This window comes from Anopheles stephensi, unplaced genomic scaffold, assembly GCF_013141755.1.
Source record: "Anopheles stephensi strain Indian unplaced genomic scaffold, UCI_ANSTEP_V1.0 ucontig59, whole genome shotgun sequence".
Lineage (NCBI taxonomy): Eukaryota > Metazoa > Arthropoda > Insecta > Diptera > Culicidae > Anopheles > Anopheles stephensi.
In genome coordinates, this window is record NW_023405426.1 from 26,021 (window position 1) to 49,331 (window position 23,311).

Below are 23,311 nucleotides of genomic sequence, written 5' to 3' on the forward strand. Positions count from 1 at the left end.
AATAATCGAGTAAAAAACTAACAACCCGATAGGATCAACAGAACCTCCGTTTGTGCAAACCGCGCTTAACCTTAACGGCAACGCGAGCGCGTGTGCGTCGGGTGCCCTCAGTGTGGGGGGAGGCAAAATAGAAAACAGCATACACCGCGACCGACCAGATCGTTCGCTCCACTGTGCATTACGCGAGGAAAAGCTACGCTGTGTCGCTGACCGCCGCAAGAAAAACTTTCCACCCAAAATCTCTGTTCTCGGTGCCCTTGCAATCGGTGTCCCCAATTGTGCTACTAACTGTGCTGCAAAATCGTGTAAAGTGCCGCGACTAACAGTGAACATTTACGTGAAATTCCCTTTCTTTGCATACGTTTGTTTCCAAATCAGTTCGATCATGTCTCCGTACGGTTGCGTTTGTTGTGGTGGTTTTTCGTGTTAAACAAACGGGGGTGGCAAACAGTTTTTCTTGCGGCAATGGCACCAACGATGCAGATGCGTGGCGTACGCTCTTCTCGACAGCAGTGGCACAGTGTAAGTAGAAAGGGACGGGAGGGAGACCTTTTTTCCTCTGACCCTACATACAGGGGACAAGGCAGGCACAAGGATACGTAAGTTATGTGTTACCACGAAGCGACACCCTTTAGAAAAAAGCCCCGCTAAACCAATCGACCCTTTCGAACTCCGAATGCTTCTTTGTAGTTGGAAGTCAAGTTCAAGGTCACGAGTAGTTCTATTTTTTTGTGCACACCGCTGTGTTGTTGCATCAATTAGTAACTGCAAAGCAAAACATTGAACCAGACGCGGAAAAATGCAATATTAGCGAAGGTCGTCCACGTCGCCAGTGAAGCAGAGTGAACGCGACCGCGTATGAAATGAACTGCCTGCCTGCCTGCCCGACTACTTCGAATGGCGGATTTGTTTTTGTTTCTTTTGTACTGCTATATGCGTCATTCATAGAAAGTTCATTCGGCCGGACTCGTGGGGGAAGCACGCGCGTGTTTCGCATTTAACGGGGTTTGTTTGAATTTTGCAACTGTTTATCAATGGTCAGCTGTATGCCCGGTGTAAGGCGCGCCGTGGTGCTACAAACGGGAAAAAGGGAATTAGACTTCCGATAAGCAGCTACTACGATGAAAGGCTTGCGCGGATACCTACCTACTTGGATGAGTTGAACTTGACAGTTGAATTCGAAATCTCGTGCCAATTTTTTTGCTTTTTTTAAACCTTCACACACCGATAAACCGATCTCACAGATCTCGGCGATTCGTTTGCTTAGCTGTGTGGATCGCGCATTTTGTTTTTTTTTTTTCCCAATCTCTGTGTCCGTGCGAGGATCATCATCGGTGTGGCTTCCTGGCGGTGTGGTGTGATGATGGTTGCTTCTTTTTTTAATTTGGCGACGGGTATTTAGTCGCGAATCGTGCGCGCACACACAGCGAACCCGCGCACAGAATTCATTGGACCGTGGTTTGTGGAGTGGGGAGTAGATTTGTTCGTGCCGTGTGCACGGGCACGCGCACACTCTTCGGCTGTGCGCTGGTGTCCGTGTGCGACCGCAGCGCGCACACCAGCGCACAGACACGGAGGCACGCATACTAGCCCATGACAAAGTGTGTGAAGCGCGTAAGCCGTGATATGATGATGGTCGCTTTGTCTACGGAACTGTGCTCCCGTTTTTCTGTAAACCAGAGCTCCTCCCTATGCTGCTGATGCTGTGTGTTGGTGTGTGCTGATTTAACTTACCGTGCTTTTTTTTTCTTTTTCTGATCTTCCTTCCCACTCTCTCTCACGCCGCGCTTGCCAAGCAGAATATGAAGCCTTCCGCTAGCAGACCGGACAACCGACCAGCAATATCCATCAGCTTCCGAAGAACGTGCGCGTCAGTAGTGGCATCAGAGCGAGCAGTGGCGGCCGCAGCCGTACTAGCGCACGGAACGCGACATCCGGTCGCGCTGGAACCGACCCACAAACTGCGACATTACCTACCTCATCCGGATCGGCGCGATCGACGGCAACAGTTTCCGTTTCGTTTAGCCAAGTTAAAACTCTAGCCGGTCCTGATTATCCTGGCGTCGTAGCGTTGCGCATCCAATGCGACAACAGTGTCTGTACGGAAGGAGTGCTCAAGTGTGTGACGATCTCGTGTTGCGACAAGATTTTTTTTTATCACAAAAAGGCGATTGCAGTATGCGTAACTAGAAAGTGACATTTTCCGCTTGGAACAACACAACCCTCACCTTACTTCCCTGCTAGTGCCCCCAAAGGACATCTATTGTTTTGTTGGTTTATCTGTCCGATTAGTAGTTGTGTAAATGGTTTAGCGTAAAAGTGTGCGCGTGTTTGTCGCAAAAAAAGAAGAAAAAATTCGCAACATCGGAAGCTAGCATCTAGTACGTTTAGTGTAACCACGGTTACGAAAGTCAGCCTGATCACGCGCGCATTGTGTGTGTGCAGCTAGTCACCTCTGTCTGAGATTACACACACGCTTGGTATACAAAACGAAAAAAAAGGAAAAATTGTGTCGCAAAATTGCGCTTTCTTCAACCGTTTGCTGCTTCAACCTGTGTCCCCGCCACCCGGCAGGCCAGCCACAATCCATCACTCACACACAACACCCCCTTTCTGGCGGGGTCGATCGTGTTTACAAAACAAAAGAAGGATCAGCTTGGCGTGACATCGGTCGGGGAAATCGCCGCACAGGATTCGCACGATGGAAGCACAAACGACGCCCTCGGTGTGGGTCTTTGGGTACGGTTCCCTGTGCTGGTATCCGGGCTTCGAGTACGCCGAATGCATTACCGGATACATCCGTGGGTACGTGCGCCGGTTCTGGCAGGGCAATGTGACGCACCGTGGGACGATAGAGAAGGTAAGCATCGCCAAACCGGCCGGCATATAATCCATCCTACATCCTCCTGGTGCTGTGTCCGCATTCTTATGACAGCGCGTCGTTAGACCTAGCCCTTGACACGCAACTCGCGTATGCTATGTTTTTTTTTTTATATTCTGAAACTCCTCCACTTAATCGTTTTTGTGCGTCTCCGCGACACTACTTTGTCGCGGGCATGGGTTGTCTGCGATCTATTTTTATCAGCCTCTGTCACGAAGCGAAAATTGGCGAACCAAAACAGTGCCGCGCGGCCATCGATTTATGCACAGTGGTGTGGGTGTATTGGTAAACTGTACTATCACTAGTTGCACGCGCGCCTGTCGTTATAAAAAAGGGATTATTCCACGAGTAGCGGGTTAGCAGATGGAGCACCTTGAAGAGGGAGGGGGCGGCTGGGGAGGATCATTTAGGGGCCAACGGGATGGAAGTGTTTTGTAAACATTGGCACACACGAGGAAATGAAAAGGAAGGTGTACACATTTGGCACGTCAGACCAACCAATAAAAACACACACACACACACACACACACACACATACACAAACATACACAGATATTGATGTGGTGTTGAATGTTTAATGCACTGACTTCACTTCACTGGCAGACAGTGCCCGGATATCTACAACGCAGTCAAAGAACGCTATAATAGGGCAGACAAGAACATAAATAATACCAGACACCTCTACCCGGTGTGTTTGTGTGTATCTATCGGGTAGCGGACGTGTGCTTGGCGGTTGACTACTTGTTTGCAGCTCTGTTTTGTTGTTTTGTAGTAGCAGCAGAGTTTAGCACGTGCGATAAATACGTCGATACGGGTTGTTTGGTGGAATGCTAACCATTACCTAATAGAATTGCTTCCACCCAGTGCGAATGTGTGTGCCCGTGTCGTGACATAATCATCTCTAAACGCACAGCAATCAAACAAAGTGTGGTGTGGCTCGGACGTATTGTGTGTGTCAGGTTATCAATAAGTTTGCCAATGTTGTTAATTAGCCGACGATAAGCGCTTGGCTGCGGGTTGGTGTGCGCCGTGGAAGTTTGTTTTGTTTTATGTGCTGCATGACAGCTGGCAGCATGACAGCGAGGGTTGCATGCTGGCGGCAGGTAGAAAGCATAGCTATCCTTATGCTGTCGCTGGCTGTTAAGCATCGCTAGCGGAGCACGCGTGTCGCGAATGGGGTGGTTGGTTGTGACGGGGAGAAAGCATACTTACCTGGCACAGGGGTTACCGTGATCACGAAGGCGGTTCCCCCAGGGCGAGGCCTGGCCATTGCACTCTTGGGCTGGGTTGACCCCTGCGATTATCCCTCATGTGGATAACTCGTGTGCGCAATTTTTGGTAGCCGGGAAGTGCGTCCGCGCACATCCCGATTTCATCTGAGAATACAATTAACATTTCTATAAAAACATTAAAGAAGTGCATTGCTTATCGGGACTGCCATAATCTCATTCATATCAAAAGTGTTACGCATTATCGCCAGCTGGACGTGGACACGGTGGGGATGGTAATCGATATTCTTCCGAGTCGTGGGACATCTGAAAAGCAGTGTGTGTTTCCTGTGTAACCTGAAGTCAAGTCACTTTTAACGTCCCTATCAAATTTAAAGGTCAACTTTTTGGTAAAACTTAGTCTGTCAAATGTATGTGATTCATAGTCACTACTCGGGAATCGAACTCGAGGTCGGTCATATGCTGCTGAGTTTACGTTTTACCTAGTTTCTGGAATGTGCTACCTCGTGGGGTGCTCAATTTTTAATTTATAATAAATAACAAAGAAGCGGATGGTATGTGCGCAACGTTATGGTATATTGGCACACAGTGACCCCTCCTCCCCCTCCTGGTGAGTCCTGATGAGTCACCGAGTGCCGATCGTATAACTTCAATTACTCACCGCATCGAACGGAAGATGCGAATATTTGCACGCATGCGAGCTAGCAAATCCGTACGCAGTCGGTGAATCTAATGCACGGTGTTTCCGGTTTGTTTTTCTTTTCTTTTTTCTTCACGATGCCGCACGCCGCCGTTCCTTCGCCCCTCCGTAGCCGGGTCGCGTGGCCACCTTAATCGAGGACAAAGAGGTAAGTAGTAACGAGATGCGATGATGGGGATGGGTGTTTGTAGCATTCAGCGGTGGTGCAGGTGATGCACCAGATTCCAAGCAGTTCTGTAGCAGCAGTTCTCCACGAAGGCGTTAGAGTTAGAGAGACGTTAAATGTGAACGCGATCGAATTACGGTTGTAATGCGAAACGCGTGCGTGTTAGGAATAGCCGTCTCAAGTAGTCCAGAGACACGATAAGAACTGTGCAGTTGATTGGGAAGCAATTGGTCGCAAGGTTGTTCTTAGTAACGAGTGTCAAGAAAGAGTGAAGGGAGACGAAACGGAAGGGAAGGAAAAAATTGGAGAGCGGTTCTTTCTGAGTAAGCCCCATTGTGTAAGAACAGTAGGGGAGAGAAGGTGGAGGAAGAGCGGACCCTCCCCCACCAACTTCCGATACGATGGTTTCCCTCAACATATCTTTGATTATGTCTGGTCCAAGATGGATTTATTTAGAACCTCAACCTAAGCACCGGTTAAAGGGCGCTTCTGATTGAAAATTCAGAGACGGAATCACGTCCTGACAATTTCTTGCCGTAGACCCGGGGACTTTTCCCATGGCGTGCTCCACATGTCGGTTTCAACGACGGAGCATCGAAGGAGTTATCGGGGTAACTCGTATGGAACCACGAGAGTTGAGCTAGGAAGAACCACGCGGCATCTCCGAGTGCGGAAGCCGAACTGCGCTGCTATATACTGACGGTCGAATGTTTTTGTTCTAGCGATGCGTAACGCGGAGCCTTACAACAGTGCGCGCACGAGCTAAAAATAGACCAACGTAGCGCAACGTGTTGCCCGAGTTTTGAGTTTGTCGTTTTGCTCCCGCTTTCCTCTTTCAGGGTATTACCTGGGGCTGTGCATTTAGGGTGACCGGAAGCCACGCATTGGACTATCTGCGGCAGCGCGAGTGCACCCTCGGCGGGTACGTGACGGAGTACATCAAGTTCTATCCGCGGCTCGCCAGCGAACAGTCCGGCATCAGCGGGGAAGCATTTCCGGCGCTCGTGTACATCGCTACGCCCAAGAACGAGCACTGGATTGGCGAGGAACCGTTGCTGGTGACGGCACGCCAGATCGTCGAATGCCGTGGCCCGAGCGGCCATAACGTCGAGTACCTGGTGCGGTTGGCCATGTTCATGCGCGACGAGCTGCCGGGCGCGTGCGACGAGCATTTGTTCGAGCTCGAGGGCTTGGTCCGGCGGTTCGTGGCGGAAGCGAACGTGAACCTCGAGCTGCTGCTGGTCGGAAGCGTCACACCTCACCGGATACGGCGCGATACGCACGAGGAAGTGCGGCGCCACGTTACCTTCGAGTTTGCGTCCCGTGTGCCCGATACGAAGCTGCGCTGTTTGCACATTTAGGGCGTCCCGAGGACCGGTGGGGTCCACTAAAACCAACCCGAACGATACCCTAAGAACGCCATTTAACATTTCGCTTTACATGATTGTTTTCGCTCGTTTCAACTCTCCTTGTGCACAAGGAGGAGACAAAAAAAAAAAGGAGAGAGACACACACATACATATGCCATAGCTCTTAAGACCACCTGCGGAACGCTGCTGCTACACAGTTGACGATAAATTGTTTTACGGTATAATGAAATATAGAGTCTTATTCATTTATTTAAGTGTAAACTTCAGCATGAACAAAAGAAGATGTGTATGTGTGTGTGTGTGTGCGTGCTTGGTTTGCCACGCTTCTGCCACAACACTGCACTCAGTTGGTGAGGATTTCGCTCGCCCGGCTTTCGATCAGCTGCTCCATGGACGTGATCGAGGACATCCAGGTGTCGAGGGTGGATGCCATGCCGGCCACCTGCTTACGGTCGAGCACGCGCGGCTGCACCCAGGTCATGTTCACCACACCGGCCACCTCGTCTATCGCACCCTTCACCAGGCCCTGGGCCAGCGCCTTCATGATCAAAATTTCCACCTCCTTGATCGGCAGCTTAGCCTCCTTCGCGATCTCGTCGAACGTGATGGTTCGCTTGTTGGCCGGCCGCTTGAACGTCATTTCCATCAGGCAGAGGAGCGATATTTTCTGTCGCAGCTTCACCTCCTGCGCGGCCAGATCGGCAATCGAGCTCCATTTTGGTTTCATCTGTTCGAACTTCACGATGTCGCCCGAGTTGAACGCGCGCAGCAGCTCCACCAGCCATTCGTTGTCTGTGCCGTTTAGCGATTCCAGAATCGGATGCGCCAGCTGCAAAGCAAAAGGAAGAATTAAAGAAAAGTGACGGAGAGAAAGCAAATCCTTTGGCGCCCGCGACCGCGCCTTGCCTACCAGTTCACCGATGTTGTAGATACCTTCGCCGAGCAGTGCGGCCAACCCTAGGCAGAAGGCTTGCTGAGCCCACTGATCCCTCGGGTAGGTATCGATCGAGCATCCCAGGAACTGAAGACCACATCGATAATAATCACTGTGCTGACCCACCAAGCTGTGCGGCAAGATACAATTTGGGTAAATTCTCATCTCTCAACCATTCGACAACACGCACACACGCGCGCACACACACACACATACCGGTAGTAGTTGGCTGCTAGCATGTAGTATTTGCCGTGCACCGGTGTTACATTGCCCGCCTCTTCGAGAATGTCCTTCAGATCTTCGATGATTTTCTTCGTCTCGTCCAGCTGGTTCAGGTGCTCGAGATGGATCTGTCCCTGCAGCACTTTGCACATCCAGACCGCTTGGTCGCAGATTTTCACCTTGTCCTTTAGCTTCTCGAGAAACGCGATGGCTTCCTTCTTATCCGTTAGGTACGAAATGACGACGGTAAGTATTTCTACCAAACCGTACGGATTGATTCTGTGAAGGGTACAGAGCGAAAACAATGGTCAAGTCGTTGTGCCGTGCTAGTTGTCCTACGCTCACGTTACTTTGTTTCGAAGGAGGCGATGAAATTGTGGTACAGGGCAAGCAGCGCTTCCTCATTTTGTAGCGTATGATGCTTCACGAAGCTGTACAACTGTATGGTCAACTCGTTCCAAAGCCTGGTGGAGGAAAAAGAAGGTTTGAATGGCAAATGCTTCGATGGAAAACAGGGCTTGACTAAGAAGGGAAGTTGTTTTGCTTCTTTCGCTCTCTACGCGGGTGGCGGTGATGCTTACTTCTCATTGTACAACTCTTCCAGTACCGTCCATTCGGCCGCTAGCTCTTTATCGGTGGTTTTCTTCTGTTCTGCCAGGTAGGTTGCAACGTTAGCGTTGGACATTTTCTAATTATGCCGTGAGGAACAAACTTTTTCAACAACAAAAATCGTTTCACCGAGTGCTACCTTGCGTGGATCTGTGTTTTTTTGGTGTCATGCGAATTGACAGTTCGGAATGATTTGCAACAACTTCGTGACCCGGTATTGCGGCTATGATAGTAGGTTGACGGCTTCAGTCCAGGCATTTGGCAGATGTAGCACGGGATTGATGCTGCTGAAGTATTCAACTCTAGGGTTTGCACAACTTGACGGCTGGAACAGTGCAATAATTCAAGGTAACTATACTATTATGGCGCAACGACCACTGTTTGAATGGACCGTTATTTATTTTTCTTTTCGAAGAAAACAATGGAATAACTCTCTTCCAGCTAGGGATGCCCATTGCTTTTATTTATACATACAACACAAAACGCATACAAGTCTTAACAGTAAAGATTTTCAACATGAAAATGCAGTCATAGGTTTTTGCTCGCTTGAATTTCCGTTAAGAATCCGAACTTTCCCGCCGGTTCAATTAGCAAGATATGGCTTGGCTGACAGGCTTCTACTTGTATCGTTGCATCAGCATGAGCAGCTGCTTGTAGACGACTTCCGGCGCATCGTTACCCCACAGGAAGTCTACGTGGTTGAAGTTGTCGTTCGGTATCTTGAACATGCCGATCGACGTGCGGTGCAGCTGGTTGAACAGATTGGCCACATCCAACGGGCCGGCCAGCCAATCGTTGTTAGCGTAAAACAGCGCAATCGGAGTCGATATGTTTTCCAAATTGTAGCCTGGAGGCGTAGCCCGCCCGTACCGGCGCTGATTTTCACTTTCACCGTAGTCGAACAGCTGAAAGTTGCCCTCGTTGTGAATTTCCTGCGCATAGTGTACGACGGTCTTGGTCGAGGTGCCGGCCGGCGTGTGCCCAAAGATGACCGGCATAAGCGTGGCATTGTACTGCTCCTTGTCGAAGCCGCACAGGACGAACACGGTGTTTTCGCAGATGTACTTCTCCGCTTCGGTCAGCTCGCAACCATATTTCGCTAAATAGCGAATGATTTTGTTCTGTGGCATAAACTCATTGCCGCCGAAGAATTTTAGGATCATCTGTGAGGAGCGAGAAAAGGTGCACATTAGCAGGGCTTTAGTGAAGTTTGTTTTACACACGACTAAGCTTAACTCTCAAAGCCACTAAACTGAATAAATGTACAATGTTCACAACGCTCCCTAGTCCCATGTGAGGCGAGACGGTTGATTAAAATGAGTGAAAGCAGGTAGAGGGTCTCTATTTCCAGTGATGAAACTATATACACAATATTACAGACCAAGCAACGTCTTACGCTGCTCGTGCTTAATCACACCAAAGAGATATAGATATAGCAAGAAGCCATGCCCCAGAAAAAGGACATTCCCAGTGCGGAAAGATAATCCATAGAACGCAGGGCAACAGGCGCCAGAAAGTAGGACAATGACCAGATCTGGACATCCGTTACACCAACCAACCATCCCCGGAGGACAGGCAGAGAAAGCACCGGGACCACCAAGACACCGCGGGAGAGGGGAGGGGAGAGGATTCGTATAATGGATGGTTCGCGTACACGGTGTCCATGTGCGCCTGCGAACACGAGAACTCACCAGCAATCGTAACGAGAGTCGTTTGAGAATGTCATTCGCGAGACCATCTACCCAATTGGGAACACGAAGGTTATCGAAATAGTTTAGCGGTATCTACTGATACGACAACCGAGGGTGGTGTTACACGGTACGGTCGGCGGTCGCGAACAAATGGTTATGGTACGAGGTATGACACAAAATGAAATTAAACAAGAGAGAGAGAGAAAAAAAAACGAACGAACGCATTGTGAAATTTAGTGGCATTGGGCATTTGGTCCGCAAAGATTTGCCACATCGCGCGATTGCTGTCCACCATGCTCCCGGTCTTCTTACCTCGATATCATGCGAAAATGGAGCCAGCAGACGGATGGGACTCTTGACGTGTCCCATAAAGGCTACCGGGGCCAGCGCAAACACAGCCTCCAACCGTTCGTTGTACTCCGGGCGACTGGCTAGCAGGGCGAAGATCATCGTCGTACCCATCGAATGTCCAACGTACAGCAGATTGCGCGTCGTATCGTTGCGTTCCTGGGCTGTGTGTGTGCGTGTGTGTGAAGAGGAAAAGATCGGACAATCATACGACCCTAGCATTATGCCGGTTGCTTCAACGCTCTTACCCCGCATGTTGTACAGATAGTCAATCTCGGCCGGTATATCGTACATGGCCATTTCGTGCCAGCTAAAGTCCCAGAACGCGGTCTCGTCACTGCTGAAGCTGACGTGCTTGCGGGAGTAGGTGTTGCCGCGTGCGTTGCCCAACCATACGTCATAACCGGCGTCGGCCAGTATGAAGGCTAGCGCCTTTTCCGGCCCGCTCAGCAACCAGTCCGCCGAGCTCGACAGCAGACCGTGCTGCAGGAATACGGGCTGGCCCGCACCTTTGCCACCTTGCGCCGGGCATCCGATGCGACCGCACGGCAATCGATGCAACGTCAGCAGATAACCGTCCGCCGTTTTGAGCGTGTGTGATTCGGCCTGGTACCCGTGACGGACCGCTATTTCCGGCTGGAAGGAGCAGAGCAAAAGCAGAACAGCAACATTAACGTCACAAGGACACGGATTGGGTGGTTTTACGGGCCGCATGGCTGTGATTAATGTGTCTGGTGTGTGACCCGTATTGTGGTTGTGTGAGAAATTCATGAAGTGGCGATGATTCGTAGTTATGATCATTATGAGTCGTTTTAGAAACCCTTAAAACTTGGGAAAATTATTTATTTAAGTCAGGGGCTAGAGTTGTTGAAAAATATTGATTATTACGAATAATTTGGTTGAGAAACTGTGTTCTCAGCAATTCTATCGGCCATACTTATGGTTCCAATTATCATTCAAAAATAGGGATGAATAACCTCAACTTCAATTTAAAAGACATCGTGGAACACTTCCTGGAAAGATGCTTGATTCAACTGTTGTTATGGCTTAATCTAGACCGTCTATTCCTAGCGATAGATAATCGGTCAAAAGGAGAGACTGATGGCGTTGATTAAAAACGAGACTCTACCATTGCAATGCAACAGTTTTCAGGAAGGAAGGATAAGCCATCGACTGGCTTTGGCTAGGCTTTGATGTACTATCAGTCTCTTGCACCATGGTCCTGAGGAGCGGTCCAACGCACGCCGTGCCTGCCGGAAGTTGTTGCCTTTTGGTCGGTAGTGAGCCACCACATTGGGAGAAGAAAGATTACTTCTGACTCTTCCTTGGCAGCTTCCGCCACTGGAGCTACCTTCTCTGGTAGCTGGGAGGAACTACTGTACGTCAAGGTTTCAAAAGTGTTGAAATCATGCTATTGTTTATACGACATTCTTCTTAAAAGTAGGATACCTGCAGAAATTAAACCCAATAAGCTGTTTATTTGAGCTATATATAATTTATCGTTCTATCGACCGGTAATAAATTACCTGCACATCCCCATCGTTTGAGCTAGCTCACCGAGTAATAATACCCATTTTAAAGTTCGCAAATAAAGGCACTATGATTCCACGCGACCTCCGAAAATTATAGACCTCAATGGAAAATGTTCCGTTTGTCCTTGACTGTTAGTAGCTGGAAGCGCTCCACCGCGCCACACCAACCCAGAAAGGATGAAAATGGTGCATGCAAACGGTCAATTACTTTGCCTCTAAGACCCGACCCAACATGACGTGTTCGTGCACGCCATTCTTCTCCGAAAGCAAGGAGACATAAAAAATGCGTCCTTCCATTAGCCGCGATGATGATTCGCTGGGTGCCGGAAAGAACCGTCTTGGTTCTTTGTAAATGTTGAATGGAGCTTCGCTTCGCTTTGTATCAAATACGTCGCAGGATGTGCTCCGTCTTCCCGTTGAGACTTATTATCACGGCGTGTGAGAAGGATGAATTTATGCATATTGTTACTTGGCCAAGCCTTTCTTCTTTTCCACGCTCGTGTACAATAGTGATGGAGTGTCCTTCGAAGCGTTCGAAACTGTATCAGGATAAGTCGTACCATTCCTTGCGGAGGACAAGTCTCAAAGTCTCCTTTTACGCAGAAAAGGAATATCAGAATTGAGTGAGTCGCCTGTTTTTGGAAAACAAACTCCCGTTCTGGTACAACCCTTCTTCTACCGATGAGGTCGAACTGGCACAGCAAAGAACCGTAATTTATCGGTCCAATTTCCGGCCCATGATGATTGGCCTTGTTTCAGTCGGGCCAAGCCCACCAACCCGTCACCCATCACTGTTGGCTTTTCCAAAGCACGCAAATACAAAATTTGTGGTGGAAGTGACGACTGTCTACGGAACGAGCCCTTGTAGCCTCGTTGGTGGCGAGTTAGCAGCAAACAGAAAACATGTTTCGTTATCCTTACTAAGGACTGCCAACCAACACCAACACATAAATCGATTCATCTGATTAAAAGCAAATTTTAAAACGTTCGTACAACACAAAGAGCGTTCGTTTGTTGGATATACTTTGCCTAACGCAAGCGTGCTGCTATCATCAGCATTATCGTGCATCGGAAGGATATTTTTTAAACCGAAACGACAGGAAAATGGAACGTCCCATGCTTCACACGGACATCCTTTGAATGGACGGGACGACCTATAATGTGCCGCTGGTGTATTGTGCTTCCATTGTGACCAATTTCCTCCGCCGCTTCCTCTATTTACCCCAGTGCTACTTCCTTTGCCAACGTTCGGGAGAATGCAGTCAGCTTTTCCCGAGACACGGACAGCACCAATGCTAGGTGGTAGTTTCAGTTTTATGGTAACTCAAACAAATCCATCCACCTACGAAGTTCGTTCGTGTGGTTGGAATGGTTCATTTCCGGTTGAAATACCCAAGTTCAGAGGACCAAGCTGTGGCTGGTGCAACCGTTTGTTGTTGGCTAGTTTTCTATGCTCCCAGCGGCGGTGTGAGCGGAATAGCGCTGACTCTTTTCGAACCGCCATTGTGGACAGGAGTTTTATGGGTCGACAGCAAGGAGGGCGCGCCTTTCCGATCGTGGCAATTATGTCTGGCCGGTCGGCAATATTTGTTAGCAATGATGTCCATTCGGTTTTTGTGTTCCAAACCTTAGCTCACCTCATCGGTATGAACCTGTCGTCAACATTGGACACGAACGTGCTACACGATACATTATTCAAACGTTCGAAATAAGGTTACGAAACAGTTGGCGTAGTGTTTTGGATACGTTATCCTGCCGCGGGACTGGCTATCACCGTTCACAATCGCAGCTGTTAATACGATATGCATCTGTCACCTTCGCCGGGTGTTGGGCCGTAAGTCGTGATTTAGTTTTCATGAGAAACTTCCGTAAGAATCCGATTTTCATCGATCATTTATCTGATTGACCGTTTTAGGCAAACCTCGCGCTAGTGATTAAAGTTGCGCTTCAATGCTGCTCCTCTGCCATCGTGTAATGTCCGCTGATTTTGCTTCATTCACGGGAAGGTGTGTGATGATTATTAGAGCAATTAAATTAGCCTCACCGCTGTACGAGAACATTCGAGGCAGCGAGCCGTATCCGAGCCCGAGTACCGGTGCACAGGCCTGGCACACGAGCAGCAGCTTACACACCCAAGGCCAAATTGGATTAAGATTTGCGGATACCCGCCGTCCCCGGATTACGCGATCGTTTTATGTAGCGTACATAAGGCTGGTGTTTGGGTGTGGAGTGCCTTACTTTTGCTTCCGTTAATCTAATTTTTTCGAAGCTAAGTGAATCACATGCAAATGATTAACAAAGACAACAACAACGGTGATTCATTCCCGGACAGGAATAGAGCTCTCTTAGCAAAGGGGATGCGAAGCTGTTACAGTGAAACTATAAACAAGCGATAAGTTCTACAAGGATGATAAGTTGTGAGTGCAATCTAGTATTAAAAAAAACTGTTTTTGTTTTCTTACGATGACGATGTACATTTAAATGCATGACGATGGATTAACTTGAAATGGTGGTAAAGGTTGAAGTCTTTTTGTCGTATCGGATTATTTTGTACGTAAATGGTGGGAAGGGAGTATAATAAAGCCAACTTCTCATAACGAATATCCATTTGCACAAGAAGGTGTTGTGAGCGTGCCTTCGAGCCTCGTTATGTTATCGCGTAGTACGTACGTAGTACTTAGTACGAGAGTTAGCGACTCGTATGAGACAAATGCTATTTGTCATGTTCAGACCAGCGGTGAAATACTGTGGCTTGGAATGTCGCAACTCAAATGACTTCGTCGTCTACAAAGTTTTCTCTCGAACGACGGACTTCGTAGTCGAAAGGGACTAATCCATCAAGGGAGCATGTAGGAGTCTAATCGTCTAAAAAATCTTGTTCTCGTGTTGCCCACAGGGAAATCCAATCTATCGTGGGTCATTTAGGATAGACAATTGAAAAGTAATAAAATTGAGGATGCGTCTTCGGGTTTTCGTTGAAATTGTATGGAAAGAAAGGTTCCGCCTATCGACTGAACGGAAATGTTCGGCGTGTCTTTCTCGTGCATACTTACCGTACTAAGATCGGTGTCCGGATTGTACGGTGGTGTGGCCTCTTTCGGACGCAGCCAAACAAACGGATTCCAAAACGGAAGCGGTGCTCGCGTACCGTGTGTTGCCGCCGTCGTGGAGGACGTCGCGCCAGCGGAAAACGTGGTCGTGCTTGGCGGTGTTGTTGGTTGCTGGACCGGCTCAATACCCCCGACCGGTATGAGTACGGGCGAAAGTGAATCTGACGATGGTGCCGGTGGTAGCGGTGGTGGAGGTTCCGTGCCACGACCTTGCCTCTGATCGTACGCGTCTTCGAGGAAGTTTTGTGCCGTGGCGGCCGTTGTCATGAGCTGTGAGATGAAGTTGTCAAACAGTCCACCACCACCACCACCATCGGCGCTAGCATGCCGGTGTGTGAGAAGCAGGAAGGTAAGCAGCAACGTGCCCGGTGACGTGCGGATGAATTTCCCACCGGCTGACACCATCGCGGTTGGAAAAGTGTTTCACACCGAATTGTTAGAATACCGACGAAAAGTTGCACGGTCCCACGGGTCTCTTTCTCTTCTAGCTCGTGCTTCCGGATTGTTGCTAGGAAACGGTGTAAATCGTTTGATCTCGAGATTGCAAAAAAAAAGCACAGATAAACCACACGGTAAAGCAGTAAAAGCGTGTCTTCACTGGTCCGCAGCCGGTGGGCGGTGACTCACCACCGCTGGTGGCTGCTGTCTCGCCGATGGATACCAGAAGCTTTTGTTGGCAATCGCGAAAAGTGTGTCAGTGAGTCGCGAGACGGTACGGATCGGTTTTGTTTCAACTTTTCACTGCGGCAGACGCAACTCTTTCACGCGCGATAACACTTGGTTTGTTGTCCGGCGCGTACTAAACCGCTCCGTCCATTGGTTATGCTTATTTATTCGATTTGACTCGCCACACAGAACAAACAAATCTTTATCGGTTTACTCTACGGTTCTTATCGATCAACTTACGGTACAAAGTTCTGACCATACGTCTGCTTGGTGCCTACACCACACACGACTGGACGGCGATGATCGGTTGCTATGATTCAATCACTCCGTCACATAAATGTACGATTATGTGGCCCCGATGGAGGAAGTCGCTTGCGTTGCTCTCCGCGTGCTACACAGAGCGCAATCAAACGAACGAGCCGGGACCCATGCAGACGCTGCTGCACCACGACCAAGTGCGTGTATGCAATGGAACCGTATGGAAACTTTCTTTTCACATTTTTTCCCCTTTATTTCGGTGTCGATTTGGCGGACGATTCCTCACCTACATTACACGGCGCGTTTTGATTTGGCTTTTTCAGCGGGTGAATCTTCCCGAGTGCAACGCATCGCCCACATTCAAACGATGCACTTTTTCGGCGCGCAATTCAGCTGGTCTGGTCTCGGTCGTATCGCGTTAACCGTAACAAACAGAACAAAAGCACTTGTTTGATGAATATCAGAAAAAGGAAAGCGCTGTACTAGAACCGAAGATAGTTTGCGTCGGGTTAAGCTAGAAAGTAAATGACCCGCGAATGAAAAGTTCTACCCAATTTCTTTATTATTCCGTATGTTTTGCTCCGCGCGCACTGCACACATCCTACTCGTACGAACACCTACAGCCTTTTGCTTGTGTTGCTGTTTTGGGCGATGCGTTTGGTGAGCCCGCCCAAGGTTGCTAGAGAAAGCTGTACGGCGGAAGAGGTTTTAATACAATAATTATCGTTCCATTTTGTTAATTGTTTGTCGTTAACCTTGTGCATGCAGGTTCTTTTTAAAACATTTCTTTTGTAACATCGCTTAACAATCTTTTTTTTTAATGCAATATAATTGGAAATACGAGACCGCCACCTCTGCTTGCGTCTTTTGGCAGCAGCCCCTGACAGCCGCCTGTCATTCGTTTGTTTTCCAAAGTGAAAACGTCAAGGATCTGGACATTTTGTTCTGCGATCGAAATCCTTGAAAACGAAAAATACAATTTTTGCCGTACCCGCATCGATCTTTGTCGTGTGCTAAACCGCCGCATTGCTAGCAGATAGCCCCGTAAGTGCAAGCATCATCGCTTTCACCTCATTCACGCATCGCGCTAGTGCCCGTCTGTTTACGCCATCTCGCGAAAATTCATGTGAATTATGTAATTTTTCATCGCTTTCGGCCTAGCTTCGAGCGGCGGGTGTCATTCCCGTATCTAAACGTTTCGCTATTCCAGAACAATGCTGCGAGTGCCAGTCAGTCGGGCCCTTACCTTCGGGGCCCGGTTTCCGGTGCAGACGATAGTGCGCACGTCCGCCACCACACCGGCCAAGGCGCCGGAAAAGATTGAGGTGTTCGTGGACGATCAGCCTGTGATGGTGGATCCGGGCACTACCGTGCTTCAGGTAAAGGCTGATAATGCACTGCGGTTCGTAGGCAACCATCTCGGCGGTTATTTTGTAATTGTTTTTTTTTTTCTTTTTGTTTACACTAGGCTGCGGCTCAAGTCGGAGTGGAGATTCCTCGCTTCTGCTATCACGAGCGTCTGGCAGTCGCCGGCAACTGTCGCATGTGTTTGGTGGAGGTGGAGAAATCACCCAAACCAGTCGCCGCCTGTGCTATGCCGGTGATGAAGGGCTGGCGCATTAAGACCAACTCCGAAATGACCCGCAAAGCGCGTGAGGGTGTGATGGAGTTTCTGCTGATGAACCATCCGCTCGACTGTCCGATCTGCGACCAGGGTGGCGAGTGTGATCTGCAGGATCAAGCAATGGCTTTCGGTTCGGATCGATCGCGCTTTACCGATATCCACCATACCGGCAAGCGAGCGGTCGAGGACAAGGACATTGGTCCGCTGATTAAAACCATCATGACCCGGTGCATCCACTGTACGCGTTGCATCCGCTTCGCATCGGAGGTGGCCGGTGTCGACGATCTCGGTACGACCGGGCGCGGTAACGACATGCAGATCGGTACGTACGTGGAAAAGTTTTTCCTCTCCGAGCTGTCGGGTAACGTGATCGATCTGTGCCCGGTTGGTGCACTGACCAACAAACCGTACAGCTTCGTCGCTCGTCCGTGGGAAATTCGTAAGATCGAATCGATCGACGTGTTGGATGCGGTCGGTAGCAATATTGTGGTGAGCACGCGTACCGGCGAGGTGTTGCGTATATTGCCGCGTGAAAACGACGAGATCAACGAGGAGTGGTTGTCGGACAAGTCGCGTTTCGCGTGCGACGGTTTGAAGCGCCAGCGGCTGATTGCACCGATGCTGCGCAATCCGAGCGGCGAGCTGGAACCGGTCGAGTGGGAATCGGCACTCATTACGATCGCGCAAGCGTTGCGCGGAGCTCCGAAGGGAAAGGTGGCGGCCGTTGCCGGTGGGCTGGTGGATGCGGAATCGCTCGTTGCGTTGAAGGACCTGCTGAACCGGTTGGGATCGGAAACGCTCTGCACGGAGCAAAAGTTCCCCACCGACGGATCGGGCACGGACTTCCGTTCAAGCTATCTGCTCAACTCATCGATTGCCGCTTGCGAGGAGGCGGATCTTGTACTGCTTGTCGGTACGAACCCGCGCTACGAAGCACCGCTGCTGAACACCCGCCTGAGAAAGGGATACATTCACAATGAACAAAACATTGCAATGATTGGGCCGAAGGTCAACCTTTCCTACGACTACGAGGTTAGCATTGCGACGTTTCTTAATGGCGGCATTAATGTTTTGAACAATCTTTATTCTAATCTTGTTATTAGCATCTGGGCAGCGATACCTCGCTGATTCGCGACATCGCAAATGGGCACCATCCGTTCGCGAAGAAGCTGAAGGAAGCTAAGAAGCCGTTGATTATCGTCGGTGCAAATCAGCTGGCCCGCAAGGATGGTTCATCCTTCCTTACCGCTCTCCACGTATTCGCCAACTCGTTGACCCCGGCAGACGTAAGTGACTATGGCACGGTGCATGTTTTAATCCGATAGCTTACTATAAATGGGTACGTTTTAAACTGCAGAAAAACTGGAAGGTATGGAACGTGCTGCAGACGAACGCCGCCCAAACGGCTGCTCTGGACGTTGGCTACACGCCCGGTGTCGATGCTGCCGTTGAACTGCAGCCGAAGGTCCTGTTCCTGCTGGGCGCTGACGCCGGCGTAGTTGATAAGGAAAAGCTACCGAAGGATTGCTTCATCGTGTACCAGGGACATCACGGTGACGCTGGAGCACAGATGGCACACGCCATTCTGCCCGGTGCCGCGTACACCGAGAAGCAGGGCACGTACGTCAACACGGAAGGACGAGCCCAGCAAACGCTCGTCGCCGTTACGCCTCCCGGCTTGGCCCGTGAAGACTGGAAAATCTTGCGCGCCTTGTCCGAGGTAGCCGGAGTTCCGCTGCCGTACGATAACCTGGACGATCTGCGCTCCCGCCTGGAGGATATTGCGCCGCATCTCGTGCGCTACGGCCGGCTGGAGGCGTCCAACTTCTTCGCCATCGCGGACGCATTGCTAAAGAACGCATCGGTGCACTTCGACAGTGGCAAGGTGGATGTGGTGCAGAAGAAGTTGGCCGACTTCTTCATGACCGATCCGATTACGCGCGCTTCGCCCACTATGGCCAAGTGTGTGACGGCAGCGAAGAAGCAGTTGCAAGCGAATTAAAGTAAAACGTTGCAAGCAAGTAAAATTGAGACGAAGTCTGCGTTTCCTTCTGTACACGACCAGTTCGCGTGATCATCAGCAAGCGGTGAGTGGCAAGAGAAATTGTGAGTCCCGGTCGGCGGAGGTCGCTGGTTTGGCAAACTTTTCTGTAAATTATCGTTTCTTATTTTGGTGCAAGAAAAAGTTTCAGTCCGGAGCGGAGAGTTAAGCGATCTTTCATTATTCTTCCCGGAGCATAGTCGGGCTATTTGTTTTGTTAAATTCTGGTTGCCTTTTCAAAGGGCTCGAAATAGACAAAGTATTAAATCTGGAGTTGTTTGTATTTGCTAGCGTCTGATGGGAAGATTATCGTTCCCACGATTGCACATTTGTTCACTAAAGCGTGTAATTTATTTGCAGATACTTTTGCAGAGATTACCGTAAGGAATCGAATACCGATTCCTGGCTGCTGGCCAAACCATACTAGACTCGATCGCATTAAGGAATGATATGGTCTGAGCAGGAAAGAACCATGGGGTGTGTCGTGAAACATAAATTTGAAAACTATTTCTTGTAATCAAAATAAATTTGTCCTCCATTTAGAGATATACTAAATGATTCTCTTGGTTTGGGACTTACTCACACATACTTCTAACTTGTGAAATAAATTGTGCTTATGACAGTGATACGATAGCTCAGATTTCTCTGAATTTGGTGCTAGAAATAATGACAGAGAAATACATTTGCTGGTAAAATTTTTTCCCTCTCAAATATTCTGTGTTGATAGCATTCGAAGGACATCTTTACATGCATCACGGAACCCATAAATTCTCTCGCCACTAATATCGTTACTCAAGGGAGCACCTTAATACCCCATAGTGTTAGTGAAATTAGGCGCAAAAAACGAAGCAGAACTTAAAGAAATGTAAAAAAAAACATGAATTCCAACAAGCAGTGTTTTATTGTACCATAATAACGATATGATTGAAGCTGCTCTTGTAATAAAACTGAATCATTCTACACAGTTGAACAATGTCATCGATCGCTGAACGTCGCCGATCCTTCAACGCGATGTATTCCGTGGATGTATCGTGCTAATCAATAATCTAAATTGTTGAATTACATTTTATTGGTTTTATCCCGCACGCAGGAAACTTCACAATACGCCTTTCGTTAAACCGAAAAGGGTCAAGTTTCGCACGGTGTAACACTGGACAGGAAAGTTACAAATTCGCCGAACATTATGGTATCGATACGGTAAAAGCATTAGAAAACAAAAAAAAAAGTGTGTAGAGTAAAAACGGCACATTATGACAAATGTCGATTCGGTTGGTTCGTAAACGATCAGCTGGCTGCCTCTGTTCGGTTTGCAAAGCACGAGCTCGAAGGCTCGACACTTTGGCGATACCGTAGCTGTATGAGCGGACCGTGGGACCGATGGAGCCGGACGGAGGTCATTACTTTCAGGTGGCTTCCGCGCTCGCATTATTCTTATGATCCAGCTTGTTCGAGTTCGACTTTACCATGTAGATGAAGTAGGTGAGAATTTCTTTCTCCTTAATCGGGATCGTCTTGAAGTGTTTCATGATTGTCTGCGTGCGAAATGAAGAAAGGACGTAGGGGGCGGTTAGAAAACGTGTTGGTGTTGGTTTGGCGAATGATGCGCATAAAGTTACCTCCGATAGTTGCGCTTTGTTGCTGCTTGGTCGTGTGGACACTTTGTAGAACCGTTTGTACCGGCGGAGCGTATTCACCTGCAGCTGGTAGAGATCGACCTCCGGCAGATCGGTATCCGTCTCGTTGCTGTCGTCCTCCGAATCCCGGCGGCGTCTTTTCGTCCGGGCGCACTGTATCCGCGCTTTGTGAAAGTCACAGATGTAGATATGCCGTGCCTGTGGGTTAAGGTGCAATAATGTTCCACGCATACGTTACTGAATGACCTTGGGTGATCGGTGCGGTAACACGCACTAGGTGGTGGGGGATAACCTTACATGGCTGTCGATGCTCAGCTTCAGCCGCCGTTGCGTGACCGTCTTTTGAAATCCGCTTGCTGTAGGAAGCATTGCCCGCCTGCTTGCGGCATCGTTCACCGTCGTCTAGCAAACAGCAGATTTGATCCGCTGGCCCTCGGGAATCCTCTTCGCCCGTACTAAATCCATTGTTGTTCATCATTGCACTGCAATTCACAATGCGTAACTGGGACGCACGCACGCACAGCCTGTTCTAATTGTCTTCTCAATTAAAGGTTGCTTTTCCCTTTCTGCGAACCCCTTTCTTCCTTACGCACTACGCTTCAATTAACACTAACTCACGCTTCGATACAACAACATTTAAATGCTCGCTCTATATTACTTAGCAAATGTGATTGAAGTGCAGAAATTCACCGCAAACCTGTTCACATCACGTCGCGTCACCTAAATTGGTTCGGTTGTTGTATGTTTGTGTTTGATGTGAAAATGCGGAAACGGGAGAGATTGTGAGAATGAAAGAGAGATGGTATGTTTGACAGTTCGGAAGCGGCAAGCTTTGACAGTTTGTTGACAGTGCGCTGTTTACGTTTCTCTACGGAACAACAAAAACATTCAACGCCGCGTAAATCTCCGTATTTTATTTGTTAATTGATATTTTTATATTTTTTTCTGCTGTAAAGCAGCGATTTAAAGGCTTGCAGAATGACCAACCAAGAGCGTAATATGTTGCGCAAGTCGGAGTTTCCTGATATGGCTCGCGATGCTCTCCCCATTATAGGTGAGGCTCAAGGAGGTGTGTAAATTGATGGAGAAAAATTTCATCTCCTTTTCGATTTTATTTGCAGAAAATCTCATCATCAACCGGAACAAACACGATATGGCCATGGACTTGATAGCGGAATTTGTGTTCCGCGAGCGCCGCGACGAGCCACGTGGTGCTCAATTTTCGAAACAACACCCCAACCGCGTCTAACGTCGATCGAAGAGTTCCAGCTGGTGCTGGTGTTGTGTGAATTCTTTTCCCGTCCAGGTCCGGACGCCACTCGGAATGCCGTATTTCTGTCGCTTTTCGGAGGATCGAACGCACGAACGAGCGTTCTGAATAAGCTCATCAGTACGGGCCGTGTCGGGCTCGATTGCACCGCTTTTGTGCGCTGCAGGGACGTGGATGCAGCAGCTAGGTTGCACTTCACCGGCTAGCCTTGAGTTGGCGCAGTGTATCGTGCGGGATTTGTAATTTTCTCTAAAAACTCCTCCGAACAGCTGAAATCATTGCCATTGGTAGCACCACGCTTTGCCGCCAATCTTATGACCGCAGTGACCGATCTCTATCTGAACGGAACGGCCAAATCGCAACTTAACCCGCCACCCGATCTTTTACTCGATGTCATTACGGACTGGGTGTCGGAGAATCCTTCCCTATGTCTCGCTTCCCAGCAACAGCTGCACTGCCGACCGGAGCCATCGCGATGCCGGTGATAACGCCGCTCGCCGGCTCATCCGGTGTGTGTGCTTCGCTATTGGTTACGGACAACCAGGAGCTGTACAGCAAGCTGCATCTAGCCGTGCTGCAAGCTGCTGGAAGCGACACCGCCCGTAACGATACACCAACGCTACAACCGTCAACGCTCAGCATCTAATGCTTATAGTGAAACACGATTCAGGCCGAAATGGAGTGTCTAACGCAGCGAGGCCAATCGTTGGAGGAAGAAAATCTGCAGAGCTGCTTGGAACGGTTTGCCCAGGCGGTGCAGGTTGGGCTCACACGCGCTGTGTCTTTGGCACATCACACAGCTCATGTTCCGGCTAGAAGCACTGCCCGGTAAGAACAAACTGCTGCAAATCGTCATCAATGCAAATAAATTAGTTAAGGGAAAAACAAATTGTATCGACTGAACGGAAGGAAAAAAAAGATGAATTTATTCTACACACAGCACCGCTGCCAATTCAATAAGGTTTGAACCGTTTCGCTTTCTTAATCTGATCCATTTTCTTCAAATCCCGATCGTACTTTTTCCGC

General features: G+C 49.1%; 5 protein-coding genes, 1 non-coding gene and 1 pseudogene across 13 annotated transcripts; 4 read left to right on the forward strand and 3 right to left on the reverse strand.

Moving 5' to 3' along the window:
* Positions 1–95: 95 nt before the first annotated feature.
* LOC118517171 (glutathione-specific gamma-glutamylcyclotransferase 1-like) lies at positions 96–6,595 on the forward strand. Of its 3 annotated transcripts, none has more exons than XM_036063073.1 (4): positions 96–522; positions 1,800–2,860; positions 4,923–4,958; positions 5,816–6,595. In XM_036063073.1, the coding sequence occupies exons 2-4, from the start codon at positions 2,702–2,704 to the stop codon at positions 6,335–6,337; spliced, it is 717 nt and encodes a 238-aa protein (XP_035918966.1). In that variant the 5' UTR covers positions 96–522; positions 1,800–2,701; the 3' UTR covers positions 6,338–6,595. The 3 variants fall into 3 exon arrangements, with proteins under 3 accessions (XP_035918966.1, XP_035918967.1, XP_035918968.1); XM_036063074.1 differs by lacking the exon at positions 96–522 and adding an exon at positions 1,402–1,713 and having other exon boundaries at positions 5,816–6,575; XM_036063075.1 differs by lacking the exons at positions 96–522; positions 1,800–2,860 and adding an exon at positions 3,337–3,984 and having other exon boundaries at positions 5,816–6,575.
* LOC118517178 lies at positions 4,086–4,251 on the forward strand. Its single transcript, XR_004908269.1, has one exon. It is a non-coding gene; the product is annotated as a U1 spliceosomal RNA (small nuclear RNA).
* Positions 6,571–8,341, reverse strand: LOC118517170 (26S proteasome non-ATPase regulatory subunit 13-like). The gene is made up of 5 exons (XM_036063072.1): positions 8,084–8,341; positions 7,853–7,966; positions 7,497–7,781; positions 7,257–7,410; positions 6,571–7,175 (listed from the first exon to the last, which is right to left on the reverse strand). Exons 1-5 carry the CDS (start codon positions 8,185–8,187, stop codon positions 6,690–6,692), a joined length of 1,143 nt encoding a protein of 380 aa, XP_035918965.1. The 5' UTR covers positions 8,188–8,341; the 3' UTR covers positions 6,571–6,689.
* Positions 8,342–8,546: 205 nt separating this feature from the next.
* On the reverse strand, positions 8,547–16,347 carry LOC118517169 (lipase 3-like). 5 transcript variants are annotated; one of them, XM_036063068.1, is made up of 5 exons: positions 16,003–16,347; positions 14,736–15,300; positions 10,399–10,786; positions 10,115–10,314; positions 8,547–9,274 (listed from the first exon to the last, which is right to left on the reverse strand). In XM_036063068.1, the coding sequence occupies exons 2-5, from the start codon at positions 15,195–15,197 to the stop codon at positions 8,729–8,731; spliced, it is 1,596 nt and encodes a 531-aa protein (XP_035918961.1). In that variant the 5' UTR covers positions 15,198–15,300; positions 16,003–16,347; the 3' UTR covers positions 8,547–8,728. The 5 variants fall into 5 exon arrangements, with proteins under 5 accessions (XP_035918961.1, XP_035918960.1, XP_035918963.1 ...); XM_036063067.1 differs by having other exon boundaries at positions 14,736–15,326; XM_036063070.1 differs by having other exon boundaries at positions 16,267–16,340.
* A 485-nt stretch (positions 16,348–16,832) lies between these two features.
* On the forward strand, positions 16,833–20,269 carry LOC118517173 (NADH-ubiquinone oxidoreductase 75 kDa subunit, mitochondrial-like). Of its 2 annotated transcripts, XR_004908267.1 has the most exons (6): positions 16,833–16,851; positions 16,927–17,095; positions 17,185–18,372; positions 18,444–18,626; positions 18,698–19,427; positions 19,742–20,257. XR_004908267.1 is itself a non-coding variant. In XM_036063081.1 (5 exons), the coding sequence occupies exons 2-5, from the start codon at positions 16,931–16,933 to the stop codon at positions 19,340–19,342; spliced, it is 2,181 nt and encodes a 726-aa protein (XP_035918974.1). In that variant the 5' UTR covers positions 16,833–16,851; positions 16,927–16,930; the 3' UTR covers positions 19,343–20,269. The 2 variants fall into 2 exon arrangements, 1 of the variants encoding a protein (XP_035918974.1); XM_036063081.1 differs by having other exon boundaries at positions 18,698–20,269.
* On the reverse strand, positions 20,248–21,659 carry LOC118517174 (histone deacetylase complex subunit SAP30 homolog). Its single transcript, XM_036063082.1, is given in 4 exon segments — positions 20,248–20,913; positions 20,998–21,213; positions 21,313–21,360; positions 21,362–21,659. Coding segments are annotated over 4 exon segments (525 nt in total). The 5' UTR covers positions 21,494–21,659; the 3' UTR covers positions 20,248–20,784.
* Positions 21,660–21,877: 218 nt separating this feature from the next.
* LOC118517176 lies at positions 21,878–23,305 on the forward strand (annotated as a pseudogene).
* The last annotated feature ends 6 nt before the right edge of the window (positions 23,306–23,311 follow it).

Excerpts from the sequence above, each read along its gene's own strand:
- LOC118517171 (XM_036063073.1), top strand. The coding sequence starts at position 2,702 with ATGGAAGCACAAACGACGCCCTCGGTGTGGGTCTTTGGGTACGGTTCC. Across the intron at positions 2,861-4,922 it reads ACCGTGGGACGATAGAGAAG|CCGGGTCGCGTGGCCACCTT; the intron begins GTAAGCATCGCC and ends GCCCCTCCGTAG. Across the intron at positions 4,959-5,815 it reads CCTTAATCGAGGACAAAGAG|GGTATTACCTGGGGCTGTGC; the intron begins GTAAGTAGTAAC and ends TTCCTCTTTCAG.
- LOC118517170 (XM_036063072.1), bottom strand. The coding sequence starts at position 8,187 with ATGTCCAACGCTAACGTTGCAACCTACCTGGCAGAACAGAAGAAAACC. Across the intron at positions 7,782-7,852 it reads ATCGCCTCCTTCGAAACAAA|AATCAATCCGTACGGTTTGG; the intron begins GTAACGTGAGCG and ends TACCCTTCACAG. Across the intron at positions 7,176-7,256 it reads TCTACAACATCGGTGAACTG|CTGGCGCATCCGATTCTGGA; the intron begins GTAGGCAAGGCG and ends TTTGCTTTGCAG.
- LOC118517169 (XM_036063068.1), bottom strand. The coding sequence starts at position 15,197 with ATGGTGTCAGCCGGTGGGAAATTCATCCGCACGTCACCGGGCACGTTG. Across the intron at positions 10,315-10,398 it reads CTATCTGTACAACATGCGGG|CCCAGGAACGCAACGATACG; the intron begins GTAAGAGCGTTG and ends GCACACACACAG. Across the intron at positions 9,275-10,114 it reads CATTTTCGCATGATATCGAG|ATGATCCTAAAATTCTTCGG; the intron begins GTAAGAAGACCG and ends CGCTCCTCACAG.
- LOC118517173 (XM_036063081.1), top strand. The coding sequence starts at position 16,931 with ATGCTGCGAGTGCCAGTCAGTCGGGCCCTTACCTTCGGGGCCCGGTTT. Across the intron at positions 17,096-17,184 it reads CGGGCACTACCGTGCTTCAG|GCTGCGGCTCAAGTCGGAGT; the intron begins GTAAAGGCTGAT and ends TGTTTACACTAG. Across the intron at positions 18,627-18,697 it reads ACTCGTTGACCCCGGCAGAC|AAAAACTGGAAGGTATGGAA; the intron begins GTAAGTGACTAT and ends TTTAAACTGCAG.